Source organism: Lepisma saccharinum, chromosome 12 (assembly GCF_977018435.1).
Source record: "Lepisma saccharinum chromosome 12, izLepSacc3.1, whole genome shotgun sequence".
In the NCBI taxonomy this organism is placed as follows: Eukaryota; Metazoa; Arthropoda; class Insecta; order Zygentoma; family Lepismatidae; genus Lepisma; species Lepisma saccharinum.
This window is the reverse complement of record NC_139240.1, coordinates 41,847,947-41,867,434: the sequence shown is the minus strand read 5'-3', so window position 1 is coordinate 41,867,434 and position 19,488 is coordinate 41,847,947. Positions and strand designations below refer to the sequence as shown.

The 19,488-nt window shown below is 39.3% G+C and overlaps 1 protein-coding gene across 3 annotated transcripts; it reads right to left on the bottom strand.

The window, feature by feature from the left end:
- Positions 1–405: 405 nt before the first annotated feature.
- Positions 406–18,777, bottom strand: LOC145996448 (PI-actitoxin-Avd5a-like). Of its 3 annotated transcripts, none has more exons than XM_083132935.1 (3): positions 18,657–18,777; positions 15,295–15,465; positions 406–686 (listed from the first exon to the last, which is right to left on the bottom strand). In XM_083132935.1, exons 2-3 carry the CDS (start codon positions 15,461–15,463, stop codon positions 607–609), a joined length of 249 nt encoding a protein of 82 aa, XP_082989061.1. In that variant the 5' UTR covers positions 15,464–15,465; positions 18,657–18,777; the 3' UTR covers positions 406–606. The 3 variants fall into 3 exon arrangements, with proteins under 3 accessions (XP_082989061.1, XP_082989060.1, XP_082989062.1); XM_083132934.1 differs by lacking the exon at positions 18,657–18,777 and adding an exon at positions 18,411–18,544; XM_083132936.1 differs by lacking the exon at positions 18,657–18,777 and adding an exon at positions 18,374–18,402.
- Between the last annotated feature and the right edge of the window lie 711 nt (positions 18,778–19,488).

Genomic DNA, 19,488 nt, shown 5'->3' with positions numbered 1-19,488 from the left:
ATGAGTAGCGTACGGCGGTCATGAAAACCTACAACGACTGAGGGCTTGTCGTGCTGACCACACGTCAGCCCCGTAATTGGTTGGATCCTCTCCAACCTCTGGTGGGAGTGTAGGCTTGTGTGTGTAAATCATGGCACGTTAATCCTAACCTCGAAAATTAATTGGTGCCTTACATTCATAATATATGGTCTTAGGTTCCTTTACAACCATGCACTTGTAAGTTTTCTCAAGGGGCTTTTAACACCCCCTGTCTTGAATTTTTAAGTAAGAATTTTAGACAAGGCGATATCTCCCCGTGTACATTGAAGGGTACGAAATGGCCTACCTAACCTAAAGTGCCAACACACCCAAAAAAATTTAATTCAATCATTCAAAAAGAAACTACTCAAATGAAATCGTAAACACGCCACTGTTTATTTATACCATATTTATTATCTAAGGCAATATAAAATACATTTTCAAAGCTTTATACACAATATGTTTCTCTACTTTGCATTATGCAAAGGCAGATCGCAAGGTAAGTCACCACGTATCCAAAGCAAGGTAGCCCAACAAACATTTATAGGAGGTCAAGTCAATGTAATCAACATGCAGCGTAACAAATCATCAAAATGATGCATCCAAAGTTCGTCGACTTAATTCTTTCTCCCATGGCTGACAGCGTTCATTGGGCACAATTGACAAGTCTGTGAAATGGAATAGAAAACATATTCATACAGAAATAAAAATGCGAATATGAGAATAGGAATTCGTTAAGATCACAATGTATCATCACAGAGCTGAAGTAGACATCTATAATATTCTAGAAATTATAAATAGGATAAAATGTACAAACTTACATGCAATAAAAGTAAGTAAAACAAGAGAGAATAAATATGCATTTAGAGACAATGGGAACGTGTTTTATAAAGTTGAAGATGGATAAATATATTTGTTCCTATATATCAGTTCCATCTCATCATCATTCATTATATTTCTTTTTTCTCTAGAAAGGCCTTTCTACCCCCTTGTAACAGCAACAACAATGACTATGGGATAAATGCAATTATACGCTTTGTTTCCTTCACAGAGCCTCTCGATAAATTTGTACACTATCTCATTTGTCTAAGAGTAAATATCCTCTTTTTTTGGATACCATAACAACTTATTAAACTACTCTTCTCAGCAATTAGGATAATTTAAAACACTACTTATGGGATATGTGTATACTATTTATTTACACTTTCATCTGTAGAATGGTTAGCATAGCGCGCTACGACGCCAGAGGTTCCGGGTGCGAATCCTGGCCTGGGTGCTTAATTTCAATAGAGCTAGGGTAAGGACGGGGCAAACGGACACTGGGGCAAACGGACAGTCCCTAAGAAAAATACGAATAATTTGGCGTTGAAGTTTGCAACAGTGCATCGGTTGGCGTTGTGATTTGAAGCAGAACGTTGGCGAGAAGGTGTATTGAACATCGGTTGAAATCTTGAAGAAGAACGCCAATTCAGTCGTAAAACCTGACCAGGTAGAGTGCCACACACGTAAATTTGCCGTTGCGTAGAAACGTATTTTCGTTTCGTCTCCCTCTCTCTTAGCATCACGTGTTCTACCCTGCTCGAAAACCTTCGCTATTGTTGCCATATTGTCATTCCATTCCTGGACACACTCGCGCAAACTTCATTGAAAACAATTGAACAGCGCTCCAGCTCGCGGTTCCCACCGGTCAGCAGGGACGGCAATGTGGCAATATAGCACGGCGTAGTCGTTGCTTCTTTTATGCAGTGCATGTTCATTAGCTAGCTAGTAACTAGTGTTGCCAACTGTAATAATGAAGCACTATTTCTGTCACGGAAGGGGAAAGCAGGTAAAGTGGCGGTGAGTTTTGTTGGATTGGAAGCACCATATTTTTATTTTATACTAAGTATTTGACCGGTTTGACGTTGTGTGCGTGTATTGCGTGTGTTTATGTAAAAGTGTGTGTTTGCTGATGAACGTTAAATTCCATAATGCCTCCAGTTCTGTCGAAGTTGAAATCAAAAACCTTGCATAGCCAAGCTCGGGAAATTCTAAGCAACGTGCACGAGTTCATGAAGGAGGAAGCCAGTCATGGTGTTAGCATCCCAATAAAGCATTTTGGCAAGAGAGCAGCGAACAGCAGCAACAAATTGTTCATATTTCATAATTTTGGAATTATTCAAAATAAATAAATTATGTGGCTCCAACATCATTTCAACTCTGGCTCCGGCACGTGTTCTTGTAGAAATTGCATAGAGGAGGCTGTCATTTTTGCTGCTTAATGCGATACATATTGTTTTCTGTGTTAAAATTGCCATGCTTTGATGGGTGACCAAGTTCATAGCAGGGCCGGCGGAAGGGGAGGGCGAACCGTCCCATCGCCCAGAGCGGCAAAATTTGAAGAGAAGAAAAAAATAAGCCTATTGAAAACTGTGATCGAGCGAGATATTCTTTTGCGCTGAATAGTATTGAAATAGCATAAGAAGTCTCATTATTTATTTTATATTTTGATGTTTTAGTTAGGAATATATTGATTTTCAATTTTCCGTTGCTGCGTAATGACCGGGGGGGTCGAAATAGAGCGGCATCTGCCGCCACCTCCCAGAGAGGCAAAATGACTAGCGCCGGCCCTGGTTCATAACAAAAGAAAAAGCCGCGCAGCTTATCGTCTAGTGGCAGTATATGTACTTGTTATTGTTGTGGAAGCCGGCATCCTTTGTAAATGTACAACAAAGGCAACCGACTGTCGCCGATCTCAGAGAGGAAATAATAATACTGCTTCAGGAGGAGTGTTATGGTGCAATTGTAGCGGTTTAACACGTTGGCATGTTATTATCTGCCGTTGCAGTTCCATACCAGTGTATACGGGTTTTGGGAGTGAAAAGTTAGAACGCCACCAGTGCATTAATGCAATGAAAAATAATATATATATTTTTTTATTTTGTTTGAAATCACTCAAATAAGGAATCGTATGAAGAAGTCTTCTTTGCAGCATTTTTGGTAATTTTACTTATGTGTTAGTTCATATTTTGCGAATTTTTAGTCCATATGTATGTAGCTACATACATAGTCACTTGTTAGTACATATTAATCCTAGTCCTGGTATAATGCATGACGTTTAAAACTCAACGTTAGATAGACCTGAATTCTCTAATTTTATTGTTGTACGTAACAGCTGTGCATCGGCGCACCGCAGCGATTTTTCTATCTGCTCCATTAGCAACACTGCTTCTTTAGTTCTGTCGCGCATTGCACGGCAGAATTATCTGCGCTGGACTCTAAGGATAATTGTACTAGCAAAAACCGAAACAGTAAAAATCTGTGTGCGGAACATAAGGATTGCGTGGATTATGATGGTCCCCCCAAAGTTGCGCTTTGTAGTGTATAGATACGACATTGCTTCCTCGACATACACAGCCTGTGTCAACATGCTGCTGAATCTCAATAAAAATAAAGTTTTCTTAAAGAAGCATTTCTTCTGTCCGCTAGCCATAAGCTCGACTCGACTCGACTACTTCGACATCAGGCAATAAAGTAATAATTCAATAGGGGTGCAAGTCCTATAAATCGCTCACCACCCATCTTGTTTCGGAGATGTGATTTGATTCATTGCAATGAAGAAAATGATCTCTCCACCAACGCTGTTGAAACGGGCAAGCAAGTGAAGATCCTGAACTGTTTGCTGGTTGAGGTAGGAGGAGGGAGGCTGGCGCACATGTATGATTTCGAGATGTTTATTTGGTTCAGCACTTCATTTTTCATACCACGGACTGTACTCTGCTTTCATGATAGGTTCTGAAGCGAATTCAATTCAATAGGCCTACATTTTGGTAATATCTTTCAGTTTTCCATCTCTACATCTGTGGCCAGCAGTAACTCAACAGGATATAACAGTTCCCTGTTGTCGGAAAATCTCTATCTTTAAGTTACCAAATTAAATCATTCAAGCACAGTAAACATACTGCTCTTCTGAAATACTCTCCTTCTTGGATGTTTTATAATTTTGTTTACTAATCTAGTCGCTCAGGGGGATTGAATTTCACTCCTCTTCTAGTTTGGAACAATGTTTGAAAAATATCACCAAACTCTGGTTCAACATTTTCTCCACTTTTTCCAGCTTTTTGATTATAATCTTCTGCATATTGAACAGCAGACGTCAGGCCATAGCCCGGGCTTTGAAGATAGAATGATAGTGAGGGGGTGGAACTGAGGATCAACCCGCAGGTTTTCTTGGAAATCAATCAGCAATCCTTCTCTCAACTCTACCCACAATTAAGGTTTTCAACATTTTCTTGCATTTGTTTCCCGTGTAAGGCATTGTTGCTGAAGTGGTGTCGCGCTTCTTTCACAGTTCCGATGGCGTTTCTTACGTCAGGATGGGATAAAGAATTAGAAAGCACTACATATTTTGATTGAGAATAAAGATGCACGATTTATCGGCTGAAAAATTTCATCTCATGTGTCGAGCCAATTTTACTAATATCAAGTCCTTAAGAAGACTAGAAGTAGATGATTCATATCCTCCCATTTGTTTTCTGAAAGTCGTCCTTGCTCATCAAAGCATGCTGAGAAAAGCTTGAAACCGACACTCACACATGAACACATCGTATACATCAAGAAATGTATTTCGTGTGACAAAGAAAAGAAATACAATAGAATATTAAGATCAAGGGAAACACTTACTCAAGTTACTGAGCTTCGAATTGATAAGAAATTGCGTGGGACTGCAATTGAGAGGAGAAAGGAAAAATCATCGCAATGAAATCACGGGAGATCTTAGGAACTCACATATTAACCCAAGTAACAGCATCTGCTAAAATAATTTTCAACTTGCAACTCCATTCAACATACTCTGGTCCTCATGTGCATTTCCACATATCTCACTTGGAAACTGCTGTTTAAGGCTTTGAGTTTGAGTTTGATTTTAAAATTTTGGGTGCGTCAGCACTAAGGGTATTTTGCACCCGTCACATTATACGGGGTCCAGCCCCTTATCGTTACACATAACAACTCTAACGTTGCACAACTAAAATCATAAAATATTAAAATCATAAAATATTAAAATCTTCTGACTTTCGTTAAAAGCTGAGGTTGCAAAGGAGCACTCAGTACAAATAAGGACAAAACACAGGACAACACAAACAAAATTATACTGGCCATGGGGCCAGTCGCCATAGTCGCCAGTCGCCTCGTTAGTCTGCAGTCCAGGGTGTACTACGTGGAAGTGAGGTTGATTATTGGGTGCACTACGTGGAAGGAGCCCTCCTTACCAGTGGCGTACGCAAGGGGGGGGTTACCGGGTTTAAACCCCCCCCCTTGAGCTTTTGAAATGTTATGGAAAATACTGTAGGAAAAAAATTTAAAATGGCTAATTTATCACAGTCAAAGATCTGCAACAGTAATAAAAATAAAAATAGTAATAATAGTAATAATAATAATATTAACAATACTAATAATAATAATTTGAATGATTATTCCCATGCAGCATGGAGAAAAGCATAACATTTCAAACACACGCATCTTTAATAGTGAATGCCTTGAAAATAAACACAAATTCTTGAAAATTAAATATGAGGGCAACTATGATTTAAAAGAAAAAGTTGTTTTGTACATCAGCTGCAACGATGTTCAAAGAACATGCATTTTTTTTTCTGTGAACAATGAGCTTTAACTAAATAAAGTTCTTGGTTCGTTGTAAGCTGCTAATGTACACAAATGCTAGGCCTACAAGAACACACGATCACCAGTCCACCTTCCCATTGTTTGCGCGGTACATTTGAATTTCTGAATTCGAACTACAATTTGAATTTGAATTTGAATTTAAAATTTTGGGAGCGTCAGCACTTAGGCTATTTTGCTCCCGTCACATTATACGGGGGCCAGCCCCTTATCATTACAAATAACAACTCTAGCGTTGCATAACTAAAAAGCTTAAAATGTTCTGACTTATGTTAAAAGCTGAGGCTGTAAACAGGCACTCAGCACACACAAGGACAACAAACAGGACAACACACACAAAATTATACTGGCCATAGTGCCAGTCGCCAGAGCCTCGTTAGTCTTTAGTCCAGGGTGCACTACGTGGAAGTGAGGTTGACTTTTGGGCGCCTACTTGGAAGGTACCCCTTACACCCCTCGAACTACAATAAGCTTAACTATTGTGAAATGTTTTGTTGGTAAGAACAACGAGACAACCAGGTGTGCCCGTGCATAGTAGATTTTGAGAGCGGTATTGGCATGTTTCTCATAAATCTTTACAGTGTAGTTTGGGATCCGTCGATATGTCTAAACAATCTAAGCGGCCGCAAAGTTCAATAATGTTGAAGAAGTGCTTTGTGAATCACCTAGAACTGATAAATGTGTTGGAATGTCTATAAACTTACTTTTGAACAAAAACATACACTCAGTGGAGTGGAATTTAGCAACATGTATTCTCCTGCCTCATCATCATCCTGGGTGAGTTCCCATAGGTAAAGGTAATGTAAATTCCCCCATGCATGTAGCACCGTGTCATGAAAGCACGTGTAGTGGTGTGGTGGGGCTCCACACATTCTCAATCTCGACCATTTTGCGGGTGATGTGATCAGCACCATGCTCCGGCAGCATTTATCCCCCCAGGGTTGCTCTCAGGTAACCATTGATATGATGCTGGGTGCGGGGACAAGGCTGGATAAATTCCAACCAATTCCGGGGATCTCCCGCGAGGTTGTCAGACTAGACTAGCGCGGCTCCATGCTGCGGCTCCTTGGCTGAGTTTCATATGTTGATTATTTCAATTAATTTAATATATTTGATTGTTTTTATGGACTATCATAAATAAATAACCATTGACTAGACAAATATTTCGTAACAAAGAAACAAAAAAAACTCCAAGAATTTGTTAACAATCGAATGACTAGAAAATAATTTTGTCCTATTGCTTTCATAAATATATTTATGTATATCTCTACTACTTAATAATAGTAGTGATATAAGTAGTAACAGCAGCTGCATTAGTAGTATTATTAGTAGTAATTAAACTAATTAATTAATTATCAGTATTATTAATTAATTATGAATATTATTAATTAATTAAAGTATAATAAAACAATGGTACTGTGAATTTGGAAAAAGTTTTAGTTATAACCCCCCCCCCCTTGATGAAATCCTGCGTACGCTACTGCTCCTTACACCCCTTAAGGCTTTGAATATGGCAGTACGGAATATGTATAATTTTCTATTTTTAAATATCCGATCATTTCCTAAACGAAAAGCTATATTGCAACATCTGCTCGTGAAAGAATCTGTTCACTGCTTTGCTCTAAACGAAACTTACCTTGCTCCAAAAATGAGCATTCATATACCACCATACAATACTTTACGCCACGATGGTCCGCCGGGCTTGCGAGTAAATGGCGGCACAGCAATTGGAATAGATAGAAAAATATCTTATCGAACTGTTACCTTCCCACCAAACTTCCACTTACCAGAACATACTGCTAGTACCATTTACTTTCCATCCCGGGTCGTTACATTTGGTACCATCTATGTAAGATCAAGGGAGACTATTCCATACCAATTCTTTCAACATATCCAAAACCTCAGCAAACATTATATCATACCAGCGGACATCAATTATCATAGTCGCAGTATGCAAGACAAAACAAACTTTTTACAATTTCTGGACCAAAACACTACCGCGGAATTCCATGTACTGCCCAGAGCCACACGTCCCATAAGTAACACCATTGGTAACACTACCCCTGACGTTGTTATAACATCAACATCTCTTAGTGCCTATTTGAACATGTCTGTGCTGGATTCCATTGGCAGTGGCCACGACCCAGTGAAAATCACCTTAAATCTTGGTAACCGCAATATGAGCAGTAAAATACAACCTCGAAAAATCTGGTAAAGCAAACTGGGAGGCATATAGTGCAAAGCTAAAGCATGCATTTTCTGACCCACATCCACCACCAAACAATTCATAGCACCAAACAATTCACAGCACCAAACAATTCACAGGAACTCGATACGGCGATGGAACATCTTACAGCACAGATTACCAGTGCGGCAACCACTAACATACCTACGACCACTCTCAATAGTTACAAACCAAAGCTACCCCCGCAATATCTTCATCTAATCACAGCATCACGACGAGCATACAGGGACTACCTCAAGACCAGAAATCCTGAATCCCTTAACTTCCACCGTCAATGGCTGCGTACAGTTCAAAACTATATAAAAGCTTATAAACAACGTCGATGGATTGAAACGTGCAACCAATTGACTGATGAAGGCTATTCCACCAAGTATTGGAAACGTTTCAAGGTGCTCACTGGACAATCTTGTAGAACTCCTTATCCAATAAATTAAGGACGCAGCTCTAAACACCGACACTGAAAAAGCTCATGCCTTCGCAAATGTCTTGCAAGACACTTTCACTCCAACACCACAACTAGCTCCAAATCTCCGCCTCCAGACCAAAATTGACAGTCACCAATCCCAATAACAGGCAACTGCAACCCAGTAATACGCACGCTATTGATCCTAATAATGCTCTAACTGTTCCTATTACAACAGACGATATTATCAATACTATTCGTAGGAAGAGAAATACTGCTCCCGGCTTGGACAATATTACATACGTATTGATTAAACAGGCCCCACTTGGTTTGCTGTCCTTTCTGGCCATTATCTATAATTTTATTCTCCGCACAGGAGAATAAAATTCTACCCGACAGACTGGAAGATTTCGAAGGTTCCAATGTTCCCAAAGCCAAACAAAGATAGTACCAACCTCACAAACTATCGACCTATTCAGCTCACATCAACCTTCAGCAAAATATTCGAACGCATCATTGTTCGACGCATACACATGCACTTAGAAGCTCATAGTCTACTTCCGTTGCACCAAGCAGGCTTCAGACCTCAACACTATGTCCTAGATAATTTGTTAAAACTTACTACTCGCATCACAAACCATTTCAACACTTCCAAACCCTCCTGTCTAGTGCTATTCGATTTGGAGAAAGCATTTGACAAAGTATGGCATACTGGACTCATTTACAAGCTCCATAAATTCCACCTACCGTTTTGTTATATCAGATTACTCCACAGCTTCCTAACAAATACGTAGGATCGCTTATGTCGCTGTAAGGGCCAGTTTTTCAATGTCCTGTTAATATTTCTGTTAACTAACTGCCAGTTGGAGATGACAGCCAGTCTTAACCAGCACCGGGTTTTTCAATGTGAAAGTAACTGCCAGTTAACTAAACCATGGTTCGTTCTCCGAAACAGTGTGTTGGCAATTCTGAAGCACGGAAATGACAGGAAATCGATCTGCACGCCATCTGTTAGTATAGTTTCAAACCGCGTCGACTGGCACACAGCCTGGCTTTTAAATATAGAACTACAAGCACGCCGCGCTCGAAAGCACGTTATTGCATTGTGAAACGATAGGAACAATGGCTGCGCATCCATTTTGTATGCTTACGAAATAAATTAACGAATGACAGCAGTACAAATTTGGTTTTCTTCTAATAAAGGCCAATTCCACGTGGGGGAAAGATGTTATGAGGCGCAAGCGCAGATACTTTCTTGTAGAAGAAGCGTGAAGAACTCGAAAGTCGAGACATTAATAATAACGGTTTGTTGATATAAACACTATTATTATTATTAATATGTAAATATTGTACATTTGACTGCATGCTTTGTACCTCTCTATGCATGTTGTTGAGCGGAAAAACATGATGTTAATAGTAAGCAGGGGCGCCGACTTGTCAAAATTATTGGGGGGGGGGCTCTGATCACTGAAATAAATTAATGAAGGACTCACTCTCTCCCTTTTTTAAGTCTTGATCTCAGTGTTCGGAATCACGTAAAAGCCCATGAATTCCTCAAAAATATCAAAATTTTTATTCACAGTTATGCAGAATATTAATATTGTCCACGAATGGATATTTCACAAGTTTCGTCAACCATAATAGCAAAATATTCCCGACTTTTAATATCTGCTACCACGGAGCGCAAAACAGATCTCCCTAATATATCAATGATCTCGTTCTGAATGTCATGTTAGAGCCATTTGTAGCCCAAAAGTCTCATCCACTACCCTAGTTCATGCACATCGTCTTTTGAAACTCTTTTTAGTAAAATTTTAACAATACTCATAATTACATACTTAGTATATAGTAATAAGTCATGTGTTTTGCTGTCTCTGGTCATAGCCCCCCCCCCCAAAGTTGATGGTTTAGCGGTCTCAGCCCCCGAAACTGATGGTCTAGAACATTTCAAATGTGTATTTAAAGTTAAGTTCATGTGGCACAATTCTGAGTAAACTTTACAAGAGAAGCAAAATAATACATTAGATCCTCTAAAGCAAATTTATTTGGGGCTCTGCTCCCACATCGTTAACATTGGGGGGGGGGGGCTCGAGCCCCCCCAAGCCCCATGGAGTCGGCGCCTATGATAGTAAGCATGCTTTCTAAACTTCTAAAAATATGAAGGTACGAGTAAAAATAATTTTAAAATTTACTCTAATATTTATGCGAGAAAATCATTCAACAATAAAGCGTGAATTAAATGCAACACACGTAATAAATAATTGACAAGAAAAAAAAATACCCTTGACCAGGACTCGAACTCGTATTACAAAACACAACACGCTCCGAAAGGTGGTGCCGCTAACCACTACACCAAATTACCGATTGGAGATTGACCAGCCTAGTAGAGCGGATATCCTGGCCACAAATTCTCTAAGGGCCAGTTTTTCAATGTCCTGTTAATCTTTCTGTTAACTAACTGCCAGTTGGAAATAACAGCCAGTCTTAACCAGCACCGGGTTTTTCAATGTGAAAGTAACTGTCAGTTAACTAAACCATGGTTCGTTCTCCGAAACAGTGTGTTGGCATTTCTGAAGCACGGAAATTACAGGAAATCGATCTGCGCGCCATCTGTTAGCGTTTAAATATAGAACTACAAGCACACCGCGATCGAAAGCACGTTATTGCATTGTGAAACGGTAGGAACAATGGCTGCGCATCCATTTTGTATGCTTACGAAATAAATTAACGAAAGACAGCACTACAAATTTGGTTTTCTTCTAATAAAGGCAAATTCCACGTGGGGGAAATGATGTTATGAGGCGCAAGCGCAGATACTTTCTTGTAGAAGAAGAATGAAGAACTCGAAAGTCGAGACATTAATAACGGTTTGTTGATATAAACACTATTATTATTATTATGTAAATATTGTACATTTGACTGCATGCTTTGTACCTCTCTATGCATGTTGTTGAGCGAAAAAACATGATGTTAATAGTAAGCATGCTTTCTAAACTTCTAAAAATATGAAGGCACGAGTAAATATTATTATAAAATTTACTCTAATATTAATCCGAGAAGATCATTCAACAATAAAGCGTGAATTAAATGCAACACACTTAATAAATAATTGACAAGAAAAAAAGTACCCGTGACCAGGACTCGAACTCGTATTACAAAACACAACACGCTCCGAAAGGTGGTACCGCTAACCACTACACCAAATTACCGATTGGAGATTATCCCGCCTAGTAGACCGGATATCGTGACCACAAATTCTCTAACACAACCTTAGCAAACGAATTCTAGCAACTATGCTGCTTAATTTCCATATTGGCATGGATGTTGGTAAGCTCTGCCAAACAAAACGAGTATTTTTCTGTACCAATTTAAAAGTTTTATGAATCATATCTTGTTTAATCTGACAGTGAAGTTGCGAGTGTGGAACTTCGATAGCTGCACGAGGCGTCCATGTTGCATCGTAACTTCCAGTTAGGCTGGTAACTGCAAGAAGAAGCACCAGTAAAGATAATCGCCACCAGAGTTCCAGTTACGAGCTAACTGTACATTGAAAAACAGAAATTTTCACTAACTTCCAGTTACGTACTAACATGAACCTTAACTGAACATTGAAAAAACGGCCCTAACACAACCTTACCAAGCGAAATCTAGCAACTACGCTGCTTAATTTCCATATTTGCATGGACGTTGGTAAGCTCTGCCAAACAAAACAAGTCTTTTTCTGTACCAATTTAAAAGTTTTATGAATCATATCTTGTTTAATCTGACAGTGAAGTTGCGAGTGTGGAACTTCGATAGCTGCACGAGGCATCCATGTCGCCTCGTAACTTCCAGTTAGGCTGGTAACTGCAAGAAGAAGCACCAGTAAAGATAATCGCCACCAGAGTTCCAGTTACGAGCTAACTGTACATTGAAAAACATAAATTTTCACTAACTTCCAGTTACGTGCTAACATGAACCTTAACTGAACATTGAAAAAACGACCCTAAATGGAGCGATGTCATACCCCATTTTCCCTTACCCTGGCATTCCACAGGGTGCTGCATTATCACCATTACTCTACATAATATACGTTGCTGATATGCCAAAAAGAACACAAGTTTCTATCTACCAATTCGCCGACGACACCGCATTTCTCGCATGTTGTTCAACCATCCAAGCTATCAACAAAGCTCTTCAACCAGCTATAAACTCCTTCCAAAGATGGTGTGACACATGACGTCTCACAATTAATGCTCTCAAAACACAAGCATTGGTGTTTCTACAGACAGGCTGTCGCTCGAAGATCCAAAGGAACCCAACATTATTAAACATCAAAATACGGGGAAATCCTATTTTGCCTACCACCACTGCAAAATACCTAGGAGTCATATTTGACTCCAAGCTAACCTAGAAACCTCACTTGCTCAACATTGCCCAGAAAGCTACAAATCGTCTGAGGTTGCTCAAACGGCTTATTGGAACTTCCTGGGGACTCAACTCCCAGATCGTTCTACATACCTACAAGGCTTTCCTTCGACCAACAATTACTTGCGGCCACCTTGCATGGATATCAGCCCCAGACTCATTCTATCACAAAGTACAAGTTCTGGAAAGACATGTTCTTCGTTTGGCCTACAGAGTTGTCCTACCAAGTCCTACACGACTACTGTACGAACGAATAACCTTTCCCGAAATCACAAACCACATCGAAGCCGTCCGTCACAAATATATAACTGGTCGAATGAACTCGCACCATCCACAACTTCTCAGTACAATGTACGAAGATGCTTTTCACGACTGCCTTCCTACATACCACTGCACACCATTACAGCATCTCTTATTAATGTATACCTTCCTGATTGATCCACAGCATCCTGACCATGAGCTGTATAATATCCATCATCCTCTGGAACTACGGCATGTGATATATCCAACACATGCCGTATAAATAATCCATAGCAAATGATTACTACTTCACTGAAGTAATTTCCCACTACTGTCACTGAATAAACAAGATCTGAATGAAATGCCCTCAGAACAAGTAAATATGTACCACTCCTAATACAGAAAGTCACTTAGACTATCACCTTGCACAAGAAAAAATATTATGAAAACAATTCACCTACGAAAGAGAAGGTGTACCCTTCTAAATAGAAAACAAGGAGAGAAAAAAAAGAAAAAAAAGTGGTGAAAAAACTGACACACTTACTCAGAGTTCGGTTACTTCATATGAACTTTCCAGCCTGCTCATTCCAAGTGCGTAGTTACAGGTCGGTTAGTTCATTGAACTATCCAACTTGACTAGGGCCTATTTTAAGGGGAAGCAAGAAAATTAACATGTTGCATGCATCCTTTCATATCGAAATAATATCCAGATGAGATCCAAAATTAGTCCAAAAATTGTACTTTTCGTGTCCATACAATATCCAAAGTACGTACAAAAAAGTCTAAATCAAAGCGTAATGACCAGATTACATCCCACTTGATGTCCAAAAGTGATCCGTAAATGTCCAAAACGTATCCATTTCTGGATATCCTTTGGATATCACGTATGCAGACAAATGGATATCCAGGAGATATCCAATGGATGTATTTTGGATATTCCTGGATATCTTTTAGATATCCAGAACTTCCGACACAAATATCCAAAAGATATCCAATGGATATGTTTTGGACATTAGTGTGCTGTGTGGGATATTAATAGTAAAAAATGCATTTTTTTACTAATCCATGATTAACTACTTAACGGTTGCTCCTATCGAAAAACTGAAGATGACATTAAATATAGAACATATATTAAGCTTTCATTTAATAAAAGAATTCGTTGAGATCGGGCCGTTGGTTTCAGAGATATAGTCATTTTTTCAAATGTCAACATCCGCCATTTCTATAGCTACCACTTTGAGATGGCAAGCATGGTTTTTTGGCATTCATTCATAACCATGTAACTGTGGTATAAAGGAAAATTAGTACCCCCAAATTATACCAACATCTTGGCTAGCCCATATGTTGAAAGTGCTTCAGGTTCAGGTTCAGACCAGTATCTATAACAAAATCAGCCTAATGAGACGAGCCACGAGAAACACCACAGGTAATTATTTTTAAAGCTTTTTATGTTATCCTTCGTGTTCACATGGAAAACATTATTAATATTGAGTTATTTAACGTCGCTTTTTTGCCCTGTGGTTAATCGCGATGGGGAAGATGAGATTGAGAAAGTTAGAAAGTTCAGGTACACACTACATGACGGGTTCTGAATAAGTTATTGATCTACAGAAATGGGTTAAGAATGGATGTCTTAAACCATACCGTGTTGTCCAGTTTTCGACCTTTTCAAATTTGCAGGTATTAGTATATAGAATAAGTTGACAAATTGATCTACAGAACGCACAATGAGTGTAATTATGAGCTATTAAAAACCGACTACGTTCGTGTAGTGGTTAATGAGACCGATATGGAGCATATGGCGCAACATGCATAAGATGGGTATGCATTGACCGTTCTTAGAATGTGATTAAAATGAGTAACAGTGTCCACAGTAGAGTTTATTTTTGCCATAAGGACATTCCTTCCGCTGACGCCACGCGGTTATTTTCGTTGAATGCGTTCGTTTCGTTAAGACTTTCAGAACTCACCCAATGTTAACCGTGGGGGAAAATAGCTATATATCACATTGCTGGGATTTTTTTATTATTATTCTGACTTCGGGAGTGTGCAATCCCTTTTTCTTCTTCTCTTCTTTTCTTAATTTCATTTTACTTTACTCAGTTTTTCTTTCACACTTTTCCCATTTACTCTTACATTTATCGTTGTCAAAATTTTGGTGGGGGATCGGGGAGACATGTCCAACCGCCCCCTGTCCCCACGTCTGGCTACGTGCCTGGGTGGAATGCATTGTCTAGAACCCTATGAACTCATGCAGAGTTTGTCGACACTTTCTGTTTAAATCCTCAATGCAGTGGGAACAAGTAAAGAGGAGATCACTTACCAGGGTGTTTCTCCTTCGCACACTCGAATGTGCATTTATTTCCGTACTCAATGCCGTCCGAACCACAGATCGGCTTGTAATTTCTTGGACACGGACAGAGCCATTCAGCGGCAAAACTTGGAGTCGTCGACAGAGAAACTAGTAACAGAAGTAGAAATGGCAATCTCATGACTGAAAAGAGAAAAATTCAAAAGTAAAAGCAGGTCGTGTCCGAAAGGTGCATTCTCCGAGTATGGTCTTGGAGTGCGGTCTTCAAGTCGAGTACTGGAACCGCGCTTTCCAGATTTCACCAGCGTGCATCAGACTGGTGCACCAAAAATGACATCAAATTCGGTGAAATTAGGAAAGCTTCATACTGAAACAAGTGAAAGTTAGATTCGGAATGCGCACGCATATCTGCGTTTATCAGGAAAGAATCGCCATCAGTGACTAAATCACAGCATATATTTCATGAATATTATATATTTACACTTAACGACATATCTTATCAATCATGTGCAGTACGAATATAAGTTATATTCTTTTGTAAAGATATCGAATTTTGCAAATGGATGCTTTCCTGCATGTTGCAGCATAAGATGGACGCATGTTTTGATGCATCGGCAATTCGGCATACTTTATTTCACTTTGCGTGCACGTGAAGGAGCAGTAGTATTTAAAATGTCGACAGTTTATGCCTGTATCCAGTTTATTCGCCCTCCGTGCAACAAAATTGGCGTGCCATCCCGTACTATTGTCTACAGGACGCATATCACGAATCAAAACAAACTTCAGTGCAGACGACGCCATTTTGATTCACCAGCCGCACCAGCTCTTGAGGCTGGTGTAAATTGATGACGTCATGGTTTAACCTGGTGAAAAGTTTGGTGCGCCCCAGTGAAATACGGAAAACCGAAGCGTGCATCAGCGGTGTGTACCAGCGCGTCCACCGGTTGATTCTGGAAAGCGCGGGAAGTGAAAGTCTTTCGAATTGCACTTCGACTGCAGCGCCAAATACGATCAGTAGATAAAACTGAGTAGAGTCCAGCACAGTTAATTCTGCCGTGCGATGCGCGAAACAACTAAAGAAGCAGTGTTGCTAATGGAGCAGATAGAAAAATCGCTGCAGTGCTCCGATGCACAGCTGTTACGTACAACAATAAAATTAGAGAATTCAGGTCTATCTAACGTTGAGTTTTAAACGTCATGCATTATACCAGGACTAGGATTAATATGTACTAACAAGTGGCTTTGTATGTAGTTACATACATATGAACTAAAAATTCGCAAAATATGAACTAACACATAAGTAAAATTACCAAAAATGCTGCAAAGAAGACTTCTTCATACGATTCCTTATTTGAGTGATTTCAAACAAAATAAAAAAATATATACGTATATATTATTTTTCATTGCATTAATGCACTGGTGGCGTTCTAACTTTTCACTCCCAAAACCCGTATACACTGGTATGGAACTGCAACGGCAGATAATAACATGCCAACGTGTTAAACCGCTACAATTGCACCATAACACTCCTCAAACAGTATTATTATTTCCTCTCTGAGATCTGCGATAGTCGGTTGCCTTTGTTGTACATTTACAAAGGATGCCGGCTTCGACAACAATAACAAGTACATAAACTGCCACTAGACGATAAGCTGCGCGGCTTTTTCTTTTGTTATGAACCAGGGCCGGCGCTAGTCATTTTGCCTCCCTGGGAGGTGGCGGCAGATGCCGCTCTATTTCGACCCCCCCCCCCCCCGGTCATTACGCAGCAACGGAAAATTGAAAATCAATATATTCCTAAAACATCAAAATATAAAATAAATAATGAGACTTCTTATGCTATTTCAATACTATTCAGCGCAAAAGAATATCTCGCTCGATCACAGTTTTCAATAGGCTTATTTTTTTCTTCTCTTCAAATTTTGCCGCTCGGTTCGCCCTCCCCTTCCGCCGGCCCTGCTATGAACTTGGTCACCCATCAAAGCATGGCAATTTTAACACAGAAAACAATATGTATCGCATTAAGCAGCAAAAATGACAGCCTCCTCTAAGCAATTTCTACAAGAACACGTGCCGGAGCCAGAGTTGAAATGATGTTGGAGCCACATAATTTATTTATTTTGAATAATTCCAAAATTATGAAATATGAACAATTTGTTGCTGCTGTTCGCTGCTCTCTTGCCAAAATGCTTTATTGGGATGCTAACACCATGACTGGCTTCCTCCTTCATGAACTCGTGCACGTTGCTTAGAATTTCCCGAGCTTGGCTATGCAAGGTTTTTGATTTCAACTTCGACAGAACTGGAGGCATTATGGAATTTAACGTTCATTAGCAAACACACACTTTTACATACACACACGCAATACACGCACACAACGTCAAACCGGTCAAATACTTAGTATAAAATAAAAATATGGTGCTTCCAATCCAACAAAACTAACAGCCACTTTACCTGCCTTTTCCCCTTCCGTGACAGAAATAGTGCTTCATTATTACAGTTGGCAACACTAGTTACTAGCTAGCCAATGAACATGCACTGCATAAAAGAAGCAAGCACTACGCCGTGCTATATTGCCACATTAGCGTCACTACCGAACGGTGGGAACCGCGAGCTGGAGCGCTATTCAATTGTTTTCAATGATGTTTGCGCGAGTGTGTCCAGGAATGGAATGACAATGTGGCAACAATAGCGAAGGTTTTCGAGCAGGGTAGAACACATGATGCTAAGAGAGAGGGAGACGAAACGAAAATTCGTTTCTACGCAACGGCAAATTTACGTGTGTGGCACTCTACTCGTTGTTCCCCCCGCGTTTTAAACACTTGTTTTTCACCATAGAAATCACAAAGCATTTTCAAATGGTCTTATACATACATTTCCACACATTTGAAGAACTTTAACCAACAACCTGCTGGCTTTCTGCCTCCGTGATTTGAAACAAATGAACAACGAGTGCGAAAATCACGTGACCTAGTCAGCAACCATCTGTACTGCGAACTGTGCACTTGCGTACTTGTCTTGTTGGCGCTTTCGAACTGTACTAGGTGACGTCACTTCCGTCAAGACTATACTTTCAGTCTGTACTTTGTACCTTTCGGACAGAGCCGCTTAACCTAACCTAACCTGACCTTGTGCATCACAAACAAAGTTGCCAGATCGACTCACTGCAGACGAGATGCATGTCATTTTCGAGATGACGCGATGTATACATAGGCTTGGAAATATATAAATAGCAGTGATAATAATTATATTATTGATGACGTAAAATGTAACCAGCGTTGTAAAATATAAACAATGTTCATTCAACAAGATACGATATTAGTTTATTGAAAATATAAACGCCAAGATTGAAAGAAGAAATATAGAAAGCCTACCTGAAACGATTCTAGAATTTCCTGAAGAAAATGAATACCTTTATGGAAATGATTCATATCACTTGATACGCAAAACGCTTGTTCGATCGAGAAACGTTCTTCATTGAAGCAGAAAAGGAACAATAGTAATTGTGTTTTGTAAGTACAATGAAATATATTAATGTTTATTACCTAATAATATCGCAAAGTTGTTCTTTTTTTCGAATATTTGCACCTAGGAAGCAATATAATAAAAAGTTATGGCCATAAATATGTTGCATATAATGATGCGATATTTGTGTTCCGTGACGTACGAATGGAATGTGAATGTGTAAACATCGGGATTTGTATAGATTGCACAGTTCATATTACTTCGAATGTACGGAAGCAAAATAATATAGTATTGTTAATAGGAAAACGTGTTTACTATTATATTCAGAAAGAACATGCATCAAGCATATTCTAAGTTCTTTGATTGAATGCACGGAAAGACTAATGTTAACTTAGTGGAATATTGACTTCTTCGAGGAACGACTATTTCACTTTTATGTATTCTTGTATATTTTTTGTATTTTTTAAAAAAATGCTCAAAGCGGGAGAACGCGGCGGATGCTATCCCCCAGCAATACAAAGTTTGGGGGATAATAAAACATATGGAAAATAAAAATATTTTTCGAGTTTACGTACCACAATTTGCAAAGATAATTAAAAAGAATAACATTGATTTTAGCATCATATGTATTTAGATATAAATCCGTTCCCTGGTTATCTTTCTTACGTCTAATCGCCGTATCTATTTATTATTAAATTATCTATTTACTTCTTTTTTACGGCACACACTGCCGCCTTTCCC

What these genes read in the sequence shown, in the direction of transcription:
- LOC145996448 (XM_083132934.1), bottom strand. Translation starts at nt 18,468, where the DNA reads ATGACATGCATCTCGTCTGCAGTGAGTCGATCTGGCAACTTTGTTTGT. An exon ending in CTTTGTTTGTGATGCACAAG is followed by an intron (nt 15,466 to 18,410) that starts GTCAGGTTAGGT and finishes TTCTCTTTTCAG; the next exon opens with TCATGAGATTGCCATTTCTA. An exon ending in TGCGAAGGAGAAACACCCTG is followed by an intron (nt 687 to 15,294) that starts GTAAGTGATCTC and finishes TCCATTTCACAG; the next exon opens with ACTTGTCAATTGTGCCCAAT.